At 39.6% G+C, this 21,809-nt stretch overlaps 1 protein-coding gene across 1 annotated transcript in view; it reads right to left on the reverse strand.

The window, feature by feature from the left end:
* Positions 1-1,008: 1,008 nt before the first annotated feature.
* Positions 1,009-21,809, reverse strand: part of HTR1F (5-hydroxytryptamine receptor 1F) — a 144,576-nt gene continuing 123,775 nt past the window's right edge. The window contains exon 3 of the mRNA XM_058186473.1: positions 1,009-3,500. Within this exon, the coding sequence (XP_058042456.1) occupies positions 2,348-3,463 (1,116 nt within the window). The 5' untranslated portion in view covers positions 3,464-3,500 and the 3' untranslated portion in view covers positions 1,009-2,347. The remainder of the gene's footprint in view (positions 3,501-21,809) is intronic.

Consider the following 21,809-nt stretch of genomic DNA (forward strand, 5'->3'; position numbering starts at 1 on the left):
AGGATTACCTGTAGTTGGCGTTTTTCTGCATCTAACTCTTTGGGAAAACAAAAGTGGGCTGACTTTAAAGGTTGATTAGGGAAGGGATGAGTAGTTCAGTTCCAAATGTGGTCTTCCTTCCCCAAATATCCTCCTTCTCCTGGCTGCATCTAAAATAATTGTTGCTTTTTAACGCTCATTCTATTTTAGTCTTTAAAGGAAGGTAAGTGCAATAATCCTGAGTGACTGAACCAAAATTTCAGATTCTATTAATAGCTAAACAACGACAACAACAATAATATAAATAAAACAAATAAATGATTCACCATGAGAAGAAAATTACTATGGGATAGGGAATCACCAATCCATGTGCTTCATACTAGGGAAAGAAATGCTTGCTTAGTAGGGTGATTTTTTTAGGTTTCTTTTCAGTGTGCTAAAATAGATTCTATAAAGTCTAATTTGCCTCATGAGCTAAATCAGGTGACTTCCTCACAAATATTCTTGTAGTTTTTTGAATCTGTGTTTTAGACTAGCTAAATGCAGTCTCCAGAATGCTGCAGTAAGGTTTCAGCTAAAGTAGTTAAGCAAATATCTTCCTCAAAAATGTGTGATTTTTTAAAAAACATTCAACTTTTCAATTTATGTATTAGATAATTATTCATTTAACATACTTAGTATATTTTATTTGATGAGCTATTATTAATAGTTTGTCAGTATTCTGATTTTTTTTTAAACTGGGCCATTATCTCATTGTAACCTGTTTAATTTTACCTCATGATTCTGCAGTTCTGACTTTATTGATTTATTTATTAAGGCCACCTAATTCCAGAAAGACTATGAACAGCTTCCAATATTTTCAAGACATAAATTAAAAACATAACTAAAACCATGACTGTCTTGACTAAAACAGTATTCCCAACATTCAAAAATATGTATTTATTGCTTTTGTTATTTTTCGTAACTTTGGCAATTACTCACTTTATGACAACTTCTGTCTCTCTATATATATGATAGATAAGAACACACACACACACACACACACACACACACACACACACACACACTCACTCCATTTGGTACCATGTCATAGGCCCAACTTAAAGAAAATGTAGTAATAGGAATAGACAATACTGATACATATATTTTAATAAGAGCTGAAAGCCTACCAAAGCCCGAGGAAACAATACTGCACCATTTGTGATGAAATGAAAAGTGCCCTTGGTAAAGCATGATGTGTCCCTGGTGATATTACTGGCTTGAGCCTTGTGATAAAAGGGCTATTGGCCTGGCTTTGGGAAAAACAGTGAAATTCTAAAGTGAACAAGTGGTGTTCCATAATCTCCCTCTGAACCAGACTAGGCTGAGGAATATATTTAAAGGATACAGTTCCTTAAGGAAAGTGACCTTTTATTTACCTGGTGCCACCACACAAGGAAGTGCTATTGACAAACCATTACTTTTTTTAAAAAACCAAACTATTATTTTCCGTATTTTCTACATAAGTTATAATTTCAGTCATTCCGCCATTAAAAAATAAAATAAATTAATCATATAGGAGTTTTAAATAGTACAGCAATCCTTAGATTACTGAGTAATTTTATGTCAGTTACATTGAAAAAGAATTCTGTATCTTCTTGATTTTAAATAAGATCCTAGTCCTAGACATGATTACCATGTCCCCTTGTGGTGCACCTTGCATTTCCAGATGTGTGCTCTTGTACTCACTGAAGAGTTAAATGTTCCCATTCTCACAAATATCCATACAATTCTCTGTGTACCTAATAATTATAACCACTTTTACTCATTTGAATAAACTTTTGTAGTTTCTTTTCTTCCCAATATACACTTTAACATGTGAAGAACATTCATTATGTTATATTAATGATACAAAACAGATACTGTATTTAATAATTGGCTTCTTTCTTAAACAGAGTGCACATTGTTATAAGTTAAATATGTAAACAATTAGAGCTACTCCACAAATAATTGAACTGAATTTGTTTTATATGTGTAGATTCTCATCCAATTTCTGGCACCAGAACTTAATCAATCCAGCTTGATTTAAATTTCTGGGAAGCTTTCTGGAAAGACTTGAGGCTTAGTTGTTGTACATTATATATTTGTTTCAAATACTGTTGTAGTGCTAAATTATGGCATAAAATCAGGACTATGAATGCACATGTAATATACAACTACAAAACCTTCTGGAACATCATTTTACCCTTTGATTTGGTAAATTCTCAAGTGCAATAGGCAAAGTTCCATCAAGGGTAGATCTATGAATTTGATTTTCAAATTCTCCCCCCACCCAAACCAAAATCAGATTTAAATCAACCAATGACTAAAAGCTTTCTCTCTCTTTTTTTCAGAGAGAGCTCCTGCACTGAATAAGTTTCTGGAATGCTTTCTTAAAATCTTCATTAAAGATTGTGTAAATCAGTGGGTTAACGAGAGAATTGATATAACCCAACCATGTCAAAAAATTAGACATTTCTTCTGAAATTTGACATCTTTCACAGGTATTAACAACCACCTCTTTTACAAAGAAAGGCAGCCAGCAAATCACAAAAGCACCCAAAATCAAACCGAGGGTAGTTGCTGCTTTCCGCTCTCTTGTGGTAGAAATGCGTTGCCTTTTCCACCCTTTTTCATTCTTAGATTCTGAATCAGGGCTTCTCAGTGACAATCGAATTCTGTCCAAATCTCCCAAAGGGTTGGACCTTTTATCTTTTGTACATGATGCAGTTGAAGAAATCCGGCAGCTTTTCTCATTTGCTTCCAAGAGGTCTTGCCCATTTGCCTCCTCTTTAAGAACCCGACTCGTACTCCTTCTATGAAACGTCTTAGCTGCTTTGTATATTTTGTAGTAAAGAATCAGAATTAATGCCAGTGGGATATAAAATGCTCCAAATGTAGAATATATGGTGAAAGCAATGTGGTCATGCTTAATGATGCATTCATCATCTTTGCTGGCTGCTTGATGCCTCCAAAACAACGGTGGCATTGAAATGAAGATGGAAATAATCCAGACAATAGCAATCATAAAGCCAGCATGTTTAGGTGTTCGCTTCCTGGCATATTCCACAGCATCAGTGATTGCTCTGTAGCGATCTAAAGCAATGGCCGAGAGATGCAGGATGGAACAGGTACAGCAGGTGATGTCAACACTAAGCCAAATATCACACATCACCCCACCCATGATCCAGGTTTCTTTGACAATATAGACAATGCTGAAGGGCATGACAAGGATGGCCACAAGGAAATCAGTGACTGCCAAAGAGCATATTAAATAGTTTGCAGGGTGATGGAGTTTCCGTGTCACAATTATTGCAGTCATCACTAGAGAGTTGATAACCGTTGTCATCACTGCTAGAACAGAAAGTGTAATAGAAACTAGAACCTTGGAAGTTACTTTTTTAAATGATTCTGTATCATTTTGTTCCAGTGTATAATTTTGTTCAGTAAAGTTTAGGAAATCCATTATTTCCGTGAAGTTTATCTTTGCCTAATGAAGATACCTGCAGGGAAATAGTTTAGAAAGAAAAAGCAACAATGTGTTATTATATTATTATTATTATTGTTATTAGTTCATGTGTTAATATTTATTACTCTTTTCCATTTGGCCTTCCCCCCCTTTTTTTCTTGTAAATGGTATATCCTAACAATACACTGTATTCAAAAATGTTTATGAATAAAATAAAAATAATAATAATAATAATAATAATAATAATAATGATGATGATGATGATGATGATGATGATGATGATGATGAAAGAAAAAGCAACAATTAAAACTCCCTGTTCTATATATTCCCCAGTATTATGCAATATACAAGGGTTTTTGTTTTAAAGAGAAAACTGGACTTTCTTGTTTTTCTTTAAAAATGTTTCACTTCTCACCCAAGAAGTATCTTCAGCTCCCAGTATCTGAAGAAGCTTCCTGGATGAGAAGTGAAATGTCTTCAAAGAAAAACAAGAAAGTCCAGTTGTCTCTTGAAAAAGCACCTTTGGGACAACCATGACCTGGATGACGGAGAATTTTCATAGACATTTTTTCTGAAACTTTCTTCCCAAACTTTTCTGTCACTCTTTTGAATAGAGTGTATTTGAGGATTCTTAAAGAAAAAAAGGAATCAAATATGTTTTTCATGAAATTGAAGTTGACTTTATACCTAAGACTAGTGCATCTACATACATGCTATATCTATTGCACTATTAAATTTCAGGATTAGCTACATTGCAAAGTAAAGAAAGGCAGCAGAAAAATAGTTTTATTATTTATTTATTTATCAGTTAGAGAATTAATATAATTAGAAGAACAATTTCTTGGTATTTCCCCATATGTAGATATCCCTTGCTTCCATAACTTCTATATAGCATTTGGTATTCCATACAATGCATTTAGAGTGAAGTTCAAGATTGTTAAAGCAAAACAGGTGTGATATTAAATCTGCCTCTGCATTTTCTTTTTCTAAATAATAACAGGGATCAGAATTGGGCAGGTGGCACAAGTGTAGTACCTGTCAACCCGGAAGCTGACCTGACCGGAACCATATTGGAGCTTCAGTGTTGCCACACTGGAGCTGAGGGACAGGGAGGGGGGATTAGAGATAGAGGTGTTTGTGTAGCCAAAATAAAATACTTTCTCTTGAGAACCAAGGACATTCTCACACCTGCACTGTGGAAGAAGGAGGGAGGTCTCCAGATGACCAGACAGCATCTTGATTGGACCATGTGACTGACTGTTTGGAATTTGGGAAAAACTTTCTCTTTTAACTAGGTGAAAACCACAGGAACCTTTATATCTGCCAATATGATATTTCCAATAAAGCTATCCTTTGAAGAATTTGCCTGGCTCAGAGTTTTGCTTGCTATGGATCTATTACTTGGAACCCTGACAGTGCCATTGAACCCTTCCTCCCTGCTACTGTCATTCTGAACTGTAATGCTCAAAACTAGTATTATCTACAAAAAATAAGATGTATCATCACAAAACAAAGCACACAAATACAGGTATTAAATACAGTACTGATAAGGTGCATGATTTACAGTTAAGAAAAGAAAACATAAAAAAGAAGCTAATCTCAAAGCGCTGCTAGTATTTTCCCCAAAGCAGAATTTATTTCAAAAGTGTTTTGAATAGCATTTTGTCTCAAGGAATAGTCTTAAAAGATGAAAGGGATTTTATGCTAATGCAATTTGACATTTTACCACCCCTAGTTCTCAAGGGTAGATTCAGAAAAATCTTTACAGAAAAATCCTGCCCTTTCAGTCTGGATGCTATTGAGTCATTGGCTCACATCCTAATATATTGTGATTTCTACAGAGATTCCCTTAAGACTGAGCACTTTTCTCTAGCTATTTCCCTTGCAGCCAGCTATTTCCCTGGCAGTTCTATGTTTGTCACCAACTGTCAGATAAGAACTGAAAAACAATAGTTATCCTAGCCAAATTTGCATTGATAGCCTACAGGACTAAATCACTGTTAATTGCAGATTAAGCCATGAAATATCTTATTCACCCATATTTTATTGGCTGTAATAATAGATTCTCACAGGTCTGCTTATGTTTCATTTTTGCTTCCCCTTATAACCCATTCAGTAAGGAAGAGTCTGATTCTTCCTAATTCTATTTCCATGCTCCCTTAAAAGCTGCTCCATGGCTCCCTGTACCAACTCACATTCTTATTTTCCATTCCTAGCAGAACCCTGGCATTTAGTATCTGTCTTTTTAGTTATTGATAATTGATAATGAACATTCCTGTAATAGAAGTAGTGTTACTGATTTTCATCTATTTTTTAAAAGAGATTTAATATATTTGTATTCTTTAGATTTGCTTAGAAACAGCATTTGTTGAAAATATATTAATTTATTTAATTTATTTATTTATTTAATTAAAGCATTAATTTAAAAGTTAACATTAGAGGCAACATTAACTGCAAATAATAATAACAACCGATAGACGTAAATGCCTGAGTACTTACATTTAAATGGGGAAAATAAAATAATATCCACCCGTTGCACTATCAAGGAAAAAAATAATTTGGATAACGTCAAAATATAACATTTATATATTTTAAAACCAGATACTGATCAGTGTAAGAAAGTAATTATTACATCCCATTAAATTATTTTTAACAGTTATTAACATAATCCGATCTTCACTAAATATTACCTTGTACATATTGACAAAAATGAACTATTGGGGATTTTTTTGGTTTAGAAATAGTCTAACTGTGCTACAGTGTTTTGGTGTTTGCCAAAAATTAAGAATTTAAGAATTCTTTCAGGCTAGTCTTACACATGCCATCTTTTCCCAGACTTCCTCTTCTACTTTTGACTGTGGAAAAGTTACTAAAGTGGGATACACACAAACAAACATATAGGTATTTGAGGAAAGGAAAGAGTAAGCTGAAATGAAAGTTGGCAAAAAGCATTCTAGAATTAACAGATTGGAATTAGAGGCCAGATGGAATAGGGGGCTTATAAGCTTTATTTATCTCTAGAAGAATAGGGAAAAGTTAGAAAAGACATGCATTAAGTTCCAAGTTTTTGTCTCTGATATTTATTCATCTTTTCTGTTTCATACCTGACATGGCTGCATCTCTTCTACCCAAGCTTCATGAGCTGACAGCTTGACATTATCAAGGGGGGAGATTGGGATGTAAGGAGGAGATGGGAAGGGGAATGGAAGTCCAGCTGAGCTGGCTGCATTGTGAGAAGCTTCAGTCAAAGTCAACCATCAATATGCTGAGTTGAAACTGAAAGCCTGTTTCCTAAACAATATACAAGCACCTAAGTGGACATTTACAGATAACGGGGATAGCAGGGGGGAGGAAAAATTACTTAGCATTGTTTGCATAGGAAAACCTCAGATTCAGTTTATGCTACTTCTGTAACCACTTAAGCGTCAGTAAAATATATTCTTTGCAAAAGCAAATGGCCAAGAGTCTTTCTTTGCTAGATGACTGAGTGTGGTAGTTGACAATACCACTGTTAAAAAATCTTCTCGTTTTCTCTATCTTTTTCTTCACCCCACCTTCCACGACGGTGTCATTTGCAGATCTAATGATATTTTCTGCAAACTCTTCAGGAATGTAAAGGCATAGGACAGATATTGGTCAGAAAGCCTAAAAACAGATCCTTGATGTTATTGCTAGCAGTACAAGCTTTCTCTCCCAGTACACACAACAACCTTGGTATTTTCACATGGAGTGAATATGGTATGGGATAAATGGTATGAATGGTTTGAGGAGAGGTATAAAGGGCAAGGAAAGATTAAATGAGGAAGAAACAGGAGTTTGAATATAGTAACAAATACTGTATGTAGAAAGGGAACAGACACAGAATGCATGATTGTAATTTAATACATTGATATTTTCATATGTATAAATAAATATTAGAATCACATGTATAGATAGTAAATAGAAAAAAGGGAGAAAAATGGATATATAAGAAATGAAAACTGATGTGGAAATGTTGGAAAGAAAAAAATTGTAAAAAATTCATTTTTTTGTTTTTTAAAAAACTGTTTGTTATAAAACTTTAAATATTTTGGCGGGAAACAAGCACGTTGCTGATTGGTTGAAGCCGCCGGTTAAACAGTATATAAGGAGGGGTTTTTCCCCAGCCAGGTCGCTGGGTTCACCCTATATTAAAGAGCTGTTGTCACTGCCCTGGTCTCCAGCCTCGTTACTTCCCAAACTTAACACTGGCGACGAAGGTGGGATCTCGAGGCTAAGGAGCACCAGAACCGAGCTGAAGCACGGAAGAACCGAACCCAGCAAACACAGGGCAGAAACGCGGAGATGGCCAGTTACACTCCGCCCGCGCCGTTTGACCCAGCCAGAGAGAAATGGGAACGACATGACCCGTTTGAAAGCTTTCTAGAAGCAAACGAACTGCAAGGAGTTCAGACAACCGCAAAGGGCATACTTCTTGAGCCACTGCGGTCCGAGGTCATCGACATCGCGGAAGCCCTGGCAGAGCCAACGCCGTACAATCGGTATCGTGGCAAACTCTGCAAACCCTGCTAAAAACCATTTCGCCAACGCCGTCCAAATCGTGCGGCGTTTTGAATTTGGAGAGCGCCGACAGCTAGAGGCGAATCCATCGGCGACTACATGGCCGCCCTGCGGAAAGCCTCCAAAGACTGTGGGTACGAGACCTGGGCGAGGTGCTGCTGGAGCAACTCATCCGGGGGTCAAAGACATGCGTTTGCGGGCGGCTGCTATCAAAAGCAATCTAACGCTGGCAAACGCCCTGGACGAAGCCAGAGCGCATGAAATGTCCACCCAAGCGGCAGAGACCCTGCAAAAGCCACTCACACCGAAGGCGAGTTCAAAGTCAACCCCGGTGCACCAAGAAGAGATCCAAACCGAATCCGGCGGTGAGGATGAGGAAGGGTTTCTTGGTATTTCCCCATATGTAGATATCCCTTGCTTCCATAACTTCTATATAGCATTTGGTATTCCATACAATGCATTTAGAGTGAAGTTCAAGATTGTTAAAGCAAAACAGGTGTGATATTAAATCTGCCTCTGCATTTTCTTTTTCTAAATAATAACAGGGATCAGAATTGGGCAGGTGGCACAAGTGTAGTACCTGTCAACCCGGAAGCTGACCTGACTGAACTATATTGGAGCTTCAGTGTTGCCACACTGGAGCTGAGGGACAGGGAGGGGATTAGAGATAGAGGTGTTTGTGTAGCCAAAATAAAATACTTTCTCTTGAGAACCAAGGACATTCTCACACCTGCACTGTGGAAGAAGGAGGGAGGTCTCCAGATGACCAGACAGCATCTTGATTGGACCATGTGACTGACTGTTTGGAATTTGGGAAAAACTTTCTCTTTTAACTAGGTGAAAACCACAGGAACCTTTATATCTGCCAATATGATATTTCCAATAAAGCTATCCTTTGAAGAATTTGCCTGGCTCAGAGTTTTGCTTGCTATGGATCTATTACTTGGAACCCTGACAGTGCCATTGAACCCTTCCTCCCTGCTACTGTCATTCTGAACTGTAATGCTCAAAACTAGTATTATCTACAAAAAATAAGATGTATCATCACAAAACAAAGCACACAAATACAGGTATTAAATACAGTACTGATAAGGTGCATGATTTACAGTTAAGAAAAGAAAACATAAAAAAAAGAAGCCAATCTCAAAGCGCTGCTAGTATTTTCCCCAAAGCAGAATTTATTTCAAAAGTGTTTTGAATAGCATTTTGTCTCAAGGAATAGTCTTAAAAGATGAAAGGGATTTTATGCTAATGCAATTTGACATTTTACCACCCCTAGTTCTCAAGGGTAGATTCAGAAAAATCTTTACAGAAAAATCCTGCCCTTTCAGTCTGGATGCTATTGAGTCATTGGCTCACATCCTAATATATTGTGATTTCTACAGAGATTCCCTTAAGACTGAGCACTTTTCTCTAGCTATTTCCCTTGCAGCCAGCTATTTCCCTGGCAGTTCTATGTTTGTCACCAACTGTCAGATAAGAACTGAAAAACAATAGTTATCCTAGCCAAATTTGCATTGATAGCCTACAGGACTAAATCACTGTTAATTGCAGATTAAGCCATGAAATATCTTATTCACCCATATTTTATTGGCTGTAATAATAGATTCTCACAGGTCTGCTTATGTTTCATTTTGCTTCCCTTATAACCCATTCAGTAAGGAAGAGTCTGATTCTTCCTAATTCTATTTCCATGCTCCTTAAAAGCTGCTCCATGGCTCCTGTACCAACTCACATTCTTATTTTCCATTCCTAGCAGAACCCTGGCATTTAGTATCTGTCTTTTTAGTTATTGATAATTGATAATGAACATTCCTGTAATAGAAGTAGTGTTACTGATTTTCATCTATTTTTTAAAAGAGATTTAATATATTTGTATTCTTTAGATTTGCTTAGAAACAGCATTTGTTGAAAATATATTAATTTATTTAATTTATTTATTTATTTAATTAAAGCATTAATTTAAAAGTTAACATTAGAGGCAACATTAACTGCAAATAATAATAACAACCGATAGACGTAAATGCCTGAGTACTTACATTTAAATGGGGAAAATAAAATAATATCCACCCGTTGCACTATCAAGGAAAAATAATTTGGATAACGTCAAAATATAACATTTATATATTTTAAAACCAGATACTGATCAGTGTAAGAAAGTAATTATTACATCCCATTAAATTATTTTTAACAGTTATTAACATAATCCGATCTTCACTAAATATTACCTTGTACATATTGACAAAAATGAACTATTGGGGATTTTTTTGGTTTAGAAATAGTCTAACTGTGCTACAGTGTTTTGGTGTTTGCCAAAAATTAAGAATTTAAGAATTCTTTCAGGCTAGTCTTACACATGCCATCTTTTCCCAGACTTCCTCTTCTACTTTTGACTGTGGAAAAGTTACTAAAGTGGGATACACACAAACAAACATATAGGTATTTGAGGAAAGGAAAGAGTAAGCTGAAATGAAAGTTAGCAAAAAGCATTCTAGAATTAACAGATTGGAATTAGAGGCCAGATGGAATAGGGGGCTTATAAGCTTTATTTATCTCTAGAAGAATAGGGAAAAGTTAGAAAAGACATGCATTAAGTTCCAAGTTTTTGTCTCTGATATTTATTCATCTTTTCTGTTTCATACCTGACATGGCTGCATCTCTTCTACCCAAGCTTCATGAGCTGACAGCTTGACATTATCAAGGGGGGGGGGGGGGAGATTGGGATGTAAGGAGGAGAAGGGAAGGGGAATGGAAGTCCAGCTGAGCTGGCTGCATTGTGAGAAGCTTCAGTCAAAGTCAACCATCAATATGCTGAGTTGAAACTGAAAGCCTGTTTCCTAAACAATATACAAGCACCTAAGTGGACATTTACAGATAACGGGGATAGCAGGGGGGGGGGAGAGGAAAAAATTACTTCGCATTGTTTGCATAGGAAAACCTCAGATTCAGTTTATGCTACTTCTGTAACCACTTAAGCGTCAGTAAAATATATTCTTTGCAAAAGCAAATGGCCAAGAGTCTTTCTTTGCTAGATGACTGAGTGTGGTAGTTGACAATACCACTGTTAAAAAATCTTCTCGTTTTCTCTATCTTTTTCTTCACCCCACCTTCCACGACGGTGTCATTTGCAGATCTAATGATATTTTCTGCAAACTCTTCAGGAATGTAAAGGCATAGGACAGATATTGGTCAGAAAGCCTAAAAACAGATCCTTGATGTTATTGCTAGCAGTACAAGCTTTCTCTCCCAGTACACACAACAACCTTGGTATTTTCACATGGAGTGAAATGACAGGGAATTTACATGGTATGGGATAAATGGTATGAATGGTTTGAGGAGAGGTATAAAGGGCAAGGAAAGATTAAATGAGGAAGAAACAGGAGTTTGAATATAGTAACAAATACTGTATGTAGAAAGGGAACAGACACAGAATGCATGATTGTAATTTAATACATTGATATTTTCATATGTATAAATAAATATTAGAATCACATGTATAGATAGTAAATAGAAAAAAGGGAGAAAAATGGATATATAAGAAATGAAAACTGATGTGGAAATGTTGGAAAGAAAAAAATTGTAAAAAATTCATTTTTTTGTTTTTTAAAAAACTGTTTGTTATATATCTTTAAATATTTTGGCGGGAAACAAGCACGTTGCTGATTGGTTGAAGCCGCCAGTTAAACTGTATATAAGGAGAGGTTTTTCCCCAGCCAGGTTGCTGGGTTCACCCTATATTAAAGAGCTGTTGTCACTACCCTGGTCTCCAGCCTCGTTACTTCCCGAACTTAACACTGGCGACGAAGGTGGGATCTCGAGGCTAAGGAGAACCAGAACCGAGCTGAAGCACGGAAGAACCGAACCCAGCAAACACAGGGCAGAAACGCGGAGATGGCCAGTTACACTCCGCCCGCGCCGTTTGACCCAGCTAGAGAGAAATGGGGAACGACATGACCCGTTTGAGCTTTCTAGAAGCAAACGAACTGCAAGGAGTTCCAGACAACCGCAAAGGGCATACTTCTTGAGCCACTGCGGTCCGAGGTCATCGACATCGCGGAAGCCCTGGCAGAGCCAACGCCGTACAATCGGTATCGTGGCAAACTCTGCAAACCCTGCTAAAACCATTTCAAGCCCAAATATGTGCGGCGTTTTGAATTTGGAGGCGCCGACAGCTAGAGGGCGAATCCATCGGCGACTACATGGCCGCCCTGGAAAGCCTCCAAAGACTGTGGGTACAGAGACCTAGACGAGGCGCTGCTGGAGCAACTCATCCGGGGGTCAAAGACATGCGTTTGCGGGCGGCTGCTATCAAAAGCAATCTAACGCTGGCAAACGCCTGGACGGCCAGAGCGCATGAAATGTCCACCCAAGCGGCAGAGACCCTGCAAAAGCCACTCAACGGCGAGTTCAAAGTCAACCCGGTGCACCAAGAAGAGATCCAAACCGAATCCGGCGGTGAGGATGAGGAAGGGTTTGTCGAACCGAGAAACGCGACAAAGAAGACCGGACGAATGCGGAAGTTGCGGAGGTCAACACCAGCGTCAACACTGCAAGTTCAAGGGCGCTACATGTCGGCGGTGCGAGAAGAAGGGCACCTAGCTCAAGTCTGTCGAGCTCCCCAACCTTCCCGCCAAAATTCAAATCGGCCAATCAGAGCGCTGGATCGGCAAGGCGACCCGTGATTGGCTCAAACAAAAAGGCGCGAACTCAATCAAACGACGGTGATCATAGGCGCCTCAACCAGGGTGGAGAAGAAAATCTTCACCAAGCCCAAAATAGAAGGAGTGCCGTGCCGACTAGAAGTGGACACGGGTCAGCGATCACCATCATGTCCTGGGACACTTTGGCGGTCACTGCTGCATCGTCGCCAAGCGCCACCTGCAAACACAACGGCTACGAGTCCACGACTACCAAGGGAATCGCATCCCTGTTCGAGGGACCACCTCTGTCCGAGTCGAGTACGGACCACACAAGAAGACCCTGCCCATCACGATCGTCGAAGGGACCCTGCCTGGTTGTTGGGACTAGACTGGTTTCGTGCACTGGGCATGGGAGTGACTGGCATCTACAGAAGTGACTGTAACCTAAAGACACACTCATGAACGAGTTCGAAGATGTCTTCAAGGACTGCCTGGGCAAGTACAAGGGGACCCCTATTTCCTTCAACTTAGACCCCCAGGTAGCCCCCATTAGGTTAAAGGCAAGGAGAGTCCCTTTTGCCCTGAAACCTAAGATTGACAAGGAGCTAGATAAGCTCATAAATCAGGGGATTCTGGTGCCAGTCGATCACGCAAAGTGGGAGACACCAATCGTCACCCCAGTAAAACCAGATGGGTCAGTTAGAATCTGCGCTGACTACAAGGCGACATTAAACAAAGCCTTACAGAAAAGCGCTTACCCGGTTCCCGTGGTGCAACACTTGCTGCACTCGTTGGGGCAAGGGCAAGTCTTTGCAAAGTTAGACTTGGCTCAAGCCTATCAACAACTGCCCGTAGACGCCAACACAGCCGAAGCCCAAACGATTGTAACTCACAGAGGTGCGTTCAAGTGTACCCGATTACAATTTGGGGTGAGTGTGGCACCGGGGCTGTTCCAAAATTTAATGGAACGACTTCTGCAAGGGCTCCCAGGGGTAGTCCCCTACTTCGATGATGTATTGATATCAGCCGAAAATTTAGAGGAATTGGGGGAGCGTTTAAGAAAAGTTCTGGGCATTTTCCGGTCAGCCGGACTAAAGGTTAAAGTGAACAAATGCCAGATAGGGGTAGAATCCGTCGAGTTCTTGGGCTACCGAATAGACAAGAAAGGAATTCACCCCACTGAGAGCAAGGTCAAGGCAATCAGAAAGGCTCCAGCGCCCAAAAACAAAACAGAGCTACAGGCATTCCTGGGGCTAGTGAATTTTCTGTGGTCTTTTAAAAAACAAAGCGACCGTTGCTGAGCCGCTGCATAAGCTTCTGGGAAAGAATACTGTTTGGTCTTGGGGAAAGTCGGAAGCTAGGGCTTTCGAAGCAGTAAAAAACCTACTCTCCAGCGATAGCCTATTGATTCAGTATCATAGCTCATTGCCATTAGTACTGGTTTGCGATGCCTCCCCTTACGGGGTGGGGGCTGTGCTCAGCCACAGACTTCCAAACGGCACAGAAGCCCCTATAGCCTTCTACTCCAGAACGATGTCCTCCACAGAGAGGAATTACAGCCAGTTGGATAAGGAAGCGCTAGCAATTGTGTCAGGGGTAAAAAAGTTTCACGAATACGTTTTTGGTAGAGACTTTGAAATTGTTACGGACCATAGACCATTGTTAGGGATACTGGCTGGCGACCGCCCAACGCCTGTGGCACTTTCGCCACGATTGACCCGATGGACTATCTTTTTAGCCGCTTATTCCTACAAGCTGCAGCATCGACCGGGAAAAGAAGTGGGGCATGCGGACGCTTTAAGCAGATGCCCACTACCAGGGGCGATCGAAGACCCCACTCCGGGGACGCCCATCCTGCTAATTGACTCTTTGGACTCCGGCCCAGTCACATCTAAGGAGGTGGCTCGGGCATCATACCGGGACATTACTTTGAGGACTGTACTCGGTTGGGTACAAAGAGGGTGGCCCGCTGCGCCGGGCGAGCGTTTTAAGGAATTTGTAAAAACGTGGGGAACTCTCGGCTCAAGGGGTGCCTGCTATGGGGCGATCGGTGGTGATCCTGGAGAAATTGAGGAAAGGGTATTGGACCTCCTCCACGAGGTCACCCAGGGATCGTAAGGATGAAGGGGCTAGCAAGAAGCTATGTGTGGTGGCCACTCATGGACTCAGAAATTGCTGAGAGGGTAGGAAAATGCCAGGCTTGCCAAGAGTCCAGACCTCTACCCCCAACGGCCCCAGTCAGGGAATGGGAAAAACCCCAAGGCCCCTGGTCGAGAATCCACATTGATTTTGCTGGCCCGTTCCACGGCCAAACCTTCCTAATGGTAGTCGACGCTTTCTCTAAATGGTTGGAAATCATTCTCATGAGATCCATGACAGCCGAGGCAGTAATCGCAGCCCTGCGGCACCTATTCGCAACCCACGGGTTGCCTGACACGCTGGTATCCGACAACGGCCCGCAATTCACGGCAACCCAGTTTGAGGAATACCTGGCAGACGAGGGCATCCGACATGCCCTCTCTGCGCCTTTCCACCCTGCATCGAATGGCCTTGCAGAGCGTTCCGTCCGGAGCGCTAAGGAGGCATTGTCCAGGCTCAAGCCAGGCGACTGGCAAACAAAGATAAATTTCTTTTTGGCCGTTCAGCATAGAACCCCCAGCACTGCTACAGGCAGAAGCCCAGCCGAGTTATTGATGGGGCGGAAGCTCCGGTGCCCACTTGACCGTTTAAATCCCCATTACACACCAGAGGGTTACAAGGGGGAACTGGAAAAAACTAGAGAAATGGGCATAGGCGACCGAGTGTGGGCCCGCAACTATGGGGACGGCCCAAGTTGGCTAGCAGGGCAAATCATAAAGGCAACCGGTCCAAAATCATACTTAGTTGAGTTAAAAGACAACCGAGTATGGAGGCGCCACATAGATCAGATAAGGAAACGAATAGCCGAACAACCCGAGCTAAATGAGACAGATCATGACCACTCATTATTTGAACCCACAGCTGACCATAACCCGGGGGAGGCGCAAGACTTAGCTGAGTTCCCGGAGGTCCAGCGACGCCATCAGGTTCCCGATGGAAACAGCAGGGAAAACTCTGCAAGTAATCCAAGGCCGGATGGCCTAGAAAAAGAGTCTGCAAGTAATCCAGGGCCGGATGGCCTAGAGAAAGAGCTGGGAGGAGCAAACAGCCCCTCCGACCAGCTCAACCCACTCCCAAGGACTGAACCGCGCAGGTCCGAAAGAATCAGGAGACGCCCAGGTTATTTGCGTGACTACGTCGAAAAATAACATGTAAATAATATGTAAATAGAGGTAAAGTGTTTTCTGGGAGGGGAGGAGTGTTATGTATCTTTAAATATTTTGGCGGGAAACAAGCACGTTGCTGATTGGTTGAAGCCGCCGGTTAAACAGTATATAAGGAGAGGTTTTTCCCCAGCCAGGTTGCTGGGTTCACCCTATATTAAAGAGCTGTTGTCACTACCCTGGTCTCCAGCCTCGTTACTTCCCGAACTTAACACTGTTCAATAAAAATTATTTTTTAAAAAGAAGAAATGACAGGGACATGTTATTCCTGTGCACCATAATGATCCAAATACTCTTCAGCAAACCTTCCAGTGTTAGTCATGATAAATAACACACATTACATTGTACCATAATTTTAATACCATAGTTAATTTTCCTCCTCTTATACGCTTTGCTTTGCAGTGTGGCTTCTCAACCACTTTACTGTTTTAATGCTATTTCTAATTATATGATGAGCCTCTCATTTATGTTTTCTAATGATACTTCTCCTTTCTTCATCTTTGGTTGAGCAGCTGGAAAAAAATCTGTTACCTTTAATCAAAACCATTGAGTGCTGAGAAGAATGGGAAAATGTTGGACTATGGACAGGCAGGTGATTTTGAGTACAAAACTATAAGTCTGTATCAGATAGGAGTAATTGCTCTCTTTGAGCCATTTGACACAATATATCCATGGCTGAGAAATCAGTAGAAATAGTCTCTTTCTAGTTTTGTGAGTAGGCTCCATTGCGTCATTTGTTTCAGTATTTCAGTACGCTTTAGTTGAAATTATTGATCTTTTTTTTTAAAAAAAAGAAAGGAATTACTGGCAAATTTAGAGGTGCAGCTGTCTGACTGACTTTCTGTTAACTAGTGACAGCTGAGCTGAAGAATCCTCTTAAGAATGTATATGACAGTAAAAGGTTCAGAGGGGGTGGAAGTAATTTGAAGAAAGCTTGCAGATTTCTCAAAGATTTTGGAAGTTGTTGGGGTGGGAGGAAGACAGATGGATTCTGAGTTGCTACCAGAACTGCTATTTGCAAACAGAGAGGGTTACCATGATTTATGCCAATTCACAATACTGCAGTTTTAGAAATATGATTTTAATAAATAAGTAATTAGAAGAGGTAACAGTAGCCAGAAACCTGGGAAAGTTTAAAGTAGGATTAAATAGATTCATAAAAGCAATGAAGATGTCTCTATATTGCTTCCAGAATTTTTGTATACTATGTCTATTTATTCAACTTACTAGGAACAGCAAGCAGAAGCTTATTATTTTCATTTGTGTTGGTGCTTCTCCAACTGTTTTAGTAATGCACAGCTCCTGAATCTGGAAGCTGTTCTGTTATCACTGCTTCTACATCATTCCTTCGTTACACAATGTTATTTCCATTTAAAGCCATTCACAGGCACAATATTTTGTGGTGGACATGTATTGTAAGGAATATTGGCAAATGTAATCTAAAATCACAAAGCTGAGTGATATATATACTGGGTGTTTCTGAATCTTGCTTTTCTTAAACACAAATCATTTGAAAGTTATCTTCTGACAATTTATACTATGGAGATAGGAACTGGAAGAAATATCAGTTTTTAGGAACATAATTTGATAGATAACACAATGGTGGAGATAAGGGACACTAGCATAGGGATTTTCCCCCTCCCCAAAAGGCCCCCTCTGGAGGTTAGTGAACTAGCTACCTGTATTTTTCGGAGTATAAGATGCTCCGGACTATAAGACGTGAAGTGAGGAAAACAAGAAAAAGATCTGCCTCTGCCTCCCAGCAATTTTGCCACCTTGCAGCAAACAGCAAATAGCCTGCTTTACTTTTATTTTTGTTTTCAGCATAGCTTGATTAGCACAGGAAAAAAAAAATCTGCTCCCAGCAGAGTCCCAGGCAACAATAGGCAATGGGAATCCCTGCAGCCTGAAATAGGTGAGAGTCGGGAGGCTGATTCAACAATCAACTTGTGCTAATTAGGCTGTGCTGAAGCTGAAATGGGCTGTTTCTTCTTGCTGCTTGCTGCAAGTAGGTAAATTGCTTGGAGGCAGAGGCCAAAGCGTGGGGGCCAGTGGGTGGGACTACATTCAGTGTATAAGATGCACCCAAATTTTCACCCCCTTTTAGGGGGGAAAAAGGTGCATCTTATACTCCAAAAAATACAGTATAATTAGAAATTGCTTTTTTCCAGCTATCTAGCTTTAACTCATCACCAATAAAGGCAGTTGGAGGAGAACCCTTGATCATGCTATCAATAATTATTATTTTGCATTTTGTTTCTCCAATTTGTCATTTTTTCTTTTGCACATGCTGTTTAAATAATACATCCAAAATACTATAAAAATGAATACTATTTCCAATTGCACTGAAGCAGATTAATAGAAAGTAGAATTCCAAATTAGTTTCTATGCCTTGTATAAAGTATGTGAATGTGTTAGAGACACTGGTATATAACCTGCAGTTCATTAATGAATAAATTCATTAGCTTCTGCATTCCTATCTGTTCTCTGTTACTTGTTACCAGTACTTGCTCTTAGAAAGCTGATTAGACAGGTGAGAAGTATTGTATGTGATAAATATAAAATCATACATAAAGCACCAGATACATGAAATTGCTCATTACATTGTTCATGTAAATATTAGGCTGCTTTACTTAATCAATGCTTCATTCTATTTATCTTATCAGAGCATTTTAATTAAAAAAAACAACCACCACCTGAATCCATGGCTAACTGAGGAATAAACTATATACATTTGGTCAATAAATGCTTATGATGGTATTAAACTGGAATATAAATCTAAATAAACTGAAATTTGCATTCTATTTTGGAAATATTTTGCAAGCTTCCTAGGAATAGATGGCCTCCTGCCCTGCCATAAGGATTCTTCTTATGCTCTTAATATTCTGCATATAAGTATTTGTTTTTCCAGTTGAATTCTTACTTTATAAACAGAAAACTGCTATTATTTTCTTTTAATTAATATGCTATAAAAGCTTCATCTGATTTGTGCTATGTTCTGCATCAGCAATCATCATAGCTACTTTTTGGAGAAGCTTTGTTTAATAATCATATTGCACTGAAATCTGCTTTGAATTTCTCAAAAAAATTCATCCCAGAAGGAAGAGGCTTCTACAGCGGTAAGCTGCTTCGCCCCTATTCGGACGAATTGGTAGCAGCAGCAGCAAAAGGCTCTGCCCACCCACCCGGACATCATCAAATACAACCTGTGCATGCATAGAAGCGAACCGGTAGCAAAGATAAGTTAAACCCACCCCTGTGTTTCTAGGTGTCTGACTTATTCTCAGGGTGGTTTTCTTGATTGGTTTCTGTCAGAGTTTCTTGCAAAAATCAAATCCAGAAGCACACACAGATAACTGACTCAGCTGGATTCATTAACTTCTTTATATACATAATAACAGATGAAGTATTTACAATACCAATAGTTGATTCTTCAACATAGAAGCAGTTACAACACAAGGCAGGAGAAAACAGTTAGTTTCATTTCAGCAGAGCAGATAAGCATGCACAGACTGGTTAGTTTTGGTTTCAATTCTCTGCACAAACTCAGAAGCTGCAGACTAAGACACGCCCTGGCTCCAGTTTGTCTCAGCTCCCAATTGGCTGACTTAATTGCTATGCCTATTCATTGGCTGTCCTTGTTACCATGTCTCTGCCAGTTCATGAATAATCTGACAGGTTTTTAAACTTATTTAATTGTTAGAGTCGAAAGAGGATGAGACGGCTGGTATTGCAGGTTTTGATTATGTGTCTTTCAATCATTTAAGTCTTCCTGGCTGGCTCATGTTTCCCAATCTGGAAAAAAAATCCAGTGGAAGAGATTCATTCATAGTTTTTGAGGATTTAATTGAGGAATAGGAAACCACTAACCAGATGACTGTAGAGTCCATACAGTAGAAGAAAATGTAAGTAGTTTAGGATTGTACTGTGGAACCCTTGGTGCTCTCAATGGTTGATTGTTTGCTTCAACATTTGCTTGCAGATGTTTCATTATCCAATGAAGTAACATCACCAATACTCATGAGTGTGGAGTTTGCTCCCTGTTTATATACAATAGCTTGTCTTTGTAAGCCAAAGAACTTTAAAAAAAAAGCTTTGAGGATATGTCACAGAGGGGAAAGAATATTCTATCAACTCCCCACTATAATGCTTCCAAAGACTTAAAAGTAGAAGTTGTTCAGATTATGCTTTCATTAGATATCACAGCATTCTTTATACCCATAGATCCAGAATTATTGAAAGAATCCATGGCAACCGTACAACACAATATACTTGACCTAGCCCCAATATATCTAGAATCATGGACCTCATCAATCTCTGCTTCACTATCTACTTTTCTGTCTCATTACCTTCTTTCAGTTTGATGAAAAAATATAGACATATGAAACAACCCAAAACATCTACAAAGAAATAAAATTTAAAAAGGAAGAAAATAATAATAATAATAATAATAATAATAATAATAATAATAATAATAATAATAATAATAATAATAATAATAATAATATCAGAGTTGGAAGGGACCTTGGAGGTCTTCTAGTCCAACCCCCTGCCCAGGTAGGAAACCCTACACCATTTCAGACAAATGGCTATCCAATATTTTCTTTAAAATTTCCAGTGTTGGAGCATTTACAACTTCTGCAGGCAAGTTGTTCCACTGATTAATTGTTCTAACAGTCAGGAAATTTCTCCTTAGTTCTAGGTTGCTTCTCTCCTTGATTAGTTTCCACCCATTGCTTCTTGTTCTACCCTCAGGTGCTTTGGAGAACAGCCCGACTCCCTCTTCTTTGTGGCAACCCCTGAGATATTGGAACACTGCTATCATGTCTCCCCTAGTCCTTCTTTTCATTAAACTAGGCATACCGAGTTCCTGCAACCGTTCTTCATATGTTTTAGTCTCCAGTCCCCTAATCATCTTTGTTGCTCTTCTTTGCACTCTTTCTAGAGTCTCAACATCCTTTTTACATCGTGGCGACCAAAACTGAATGCAATATTCCAAGTGTGGCCTTACCAAGGCATTATAAAGTGGTATTAACACTTCACGTGATCTTGATTCTACCCCTCTGTTTATGCAATCCAGAATTGTGTTGGCTTTTTTGGCAGCTGCTGCACATTGCTGGCTCATATCTAAATGGTTGTCCATTAGGACTCCAAGATCCCTCTCACAGTTACTACTATTGAGCAAGGTACCACATATCTGGTACCTGTGCATACTACATAATACAGTACTCTTTCTGGATATCTTCATCACCTGAGGAAACAACAGCAAATTAGAAACTTAAGTCTATCAAAAACAACAACAACAAAAAAAACCCCACTCTCAGGAGTTGTTTACACCATACAGTATCAGGAACCACTATGTAGAACAGACAGACAGAGACAAGCAGAGTGCATCATGAACACTAACTAGTAGTCAAAAGACAGGATGTAAATTCGTTACTGACTTCCTTACTCTTACAACACATAATCAACCATAAGTTGAACTGGAAAATGGTGAACATCCTAGACCAAACTAAATAAAAAATATAGGGAATTCGTGCAAGCTTGGTATTCAGACAAATCAGCAATCAATAAATATATGGAGATAAACCAAGGTTATACACAAAGAAACAGTTAAAAAATACTAAGAAGGAAATAAAAAGGCCAGATATCATCTCCAAATAAACAGGGATTCACTCTAGCCAAACAATCAAGCAGAAAACAATACCCTAGTCAACCACATCCCCATAAAAGTAGTAGGGCAATTTGCTGTATGCAAACAGGCAGCAACCCCCACACTTATTCACACTGATTATATTATCTAGTCAAGTAATGCAATATCTTCAAGCAAACAACCAAGCTTGGAGCACACAAAGATTCCGC

The sequence above is a fragment of the Ahaetulla prasina genome, chromosome 5, assembly GCF_028640845.1.
Source record: "Ahaetulla prasina isolate Xishuangbanna chromosome 5, ASM2864084v1, whole genome shotgun sequence".
In the NCBI taxonomy this organism is placed as follows: Eukaryota; Metazoa; Chordata; class Lepidosauria; order Squamata; family Colubridae; genus Ahaetulla; species Ahaetulla prasina.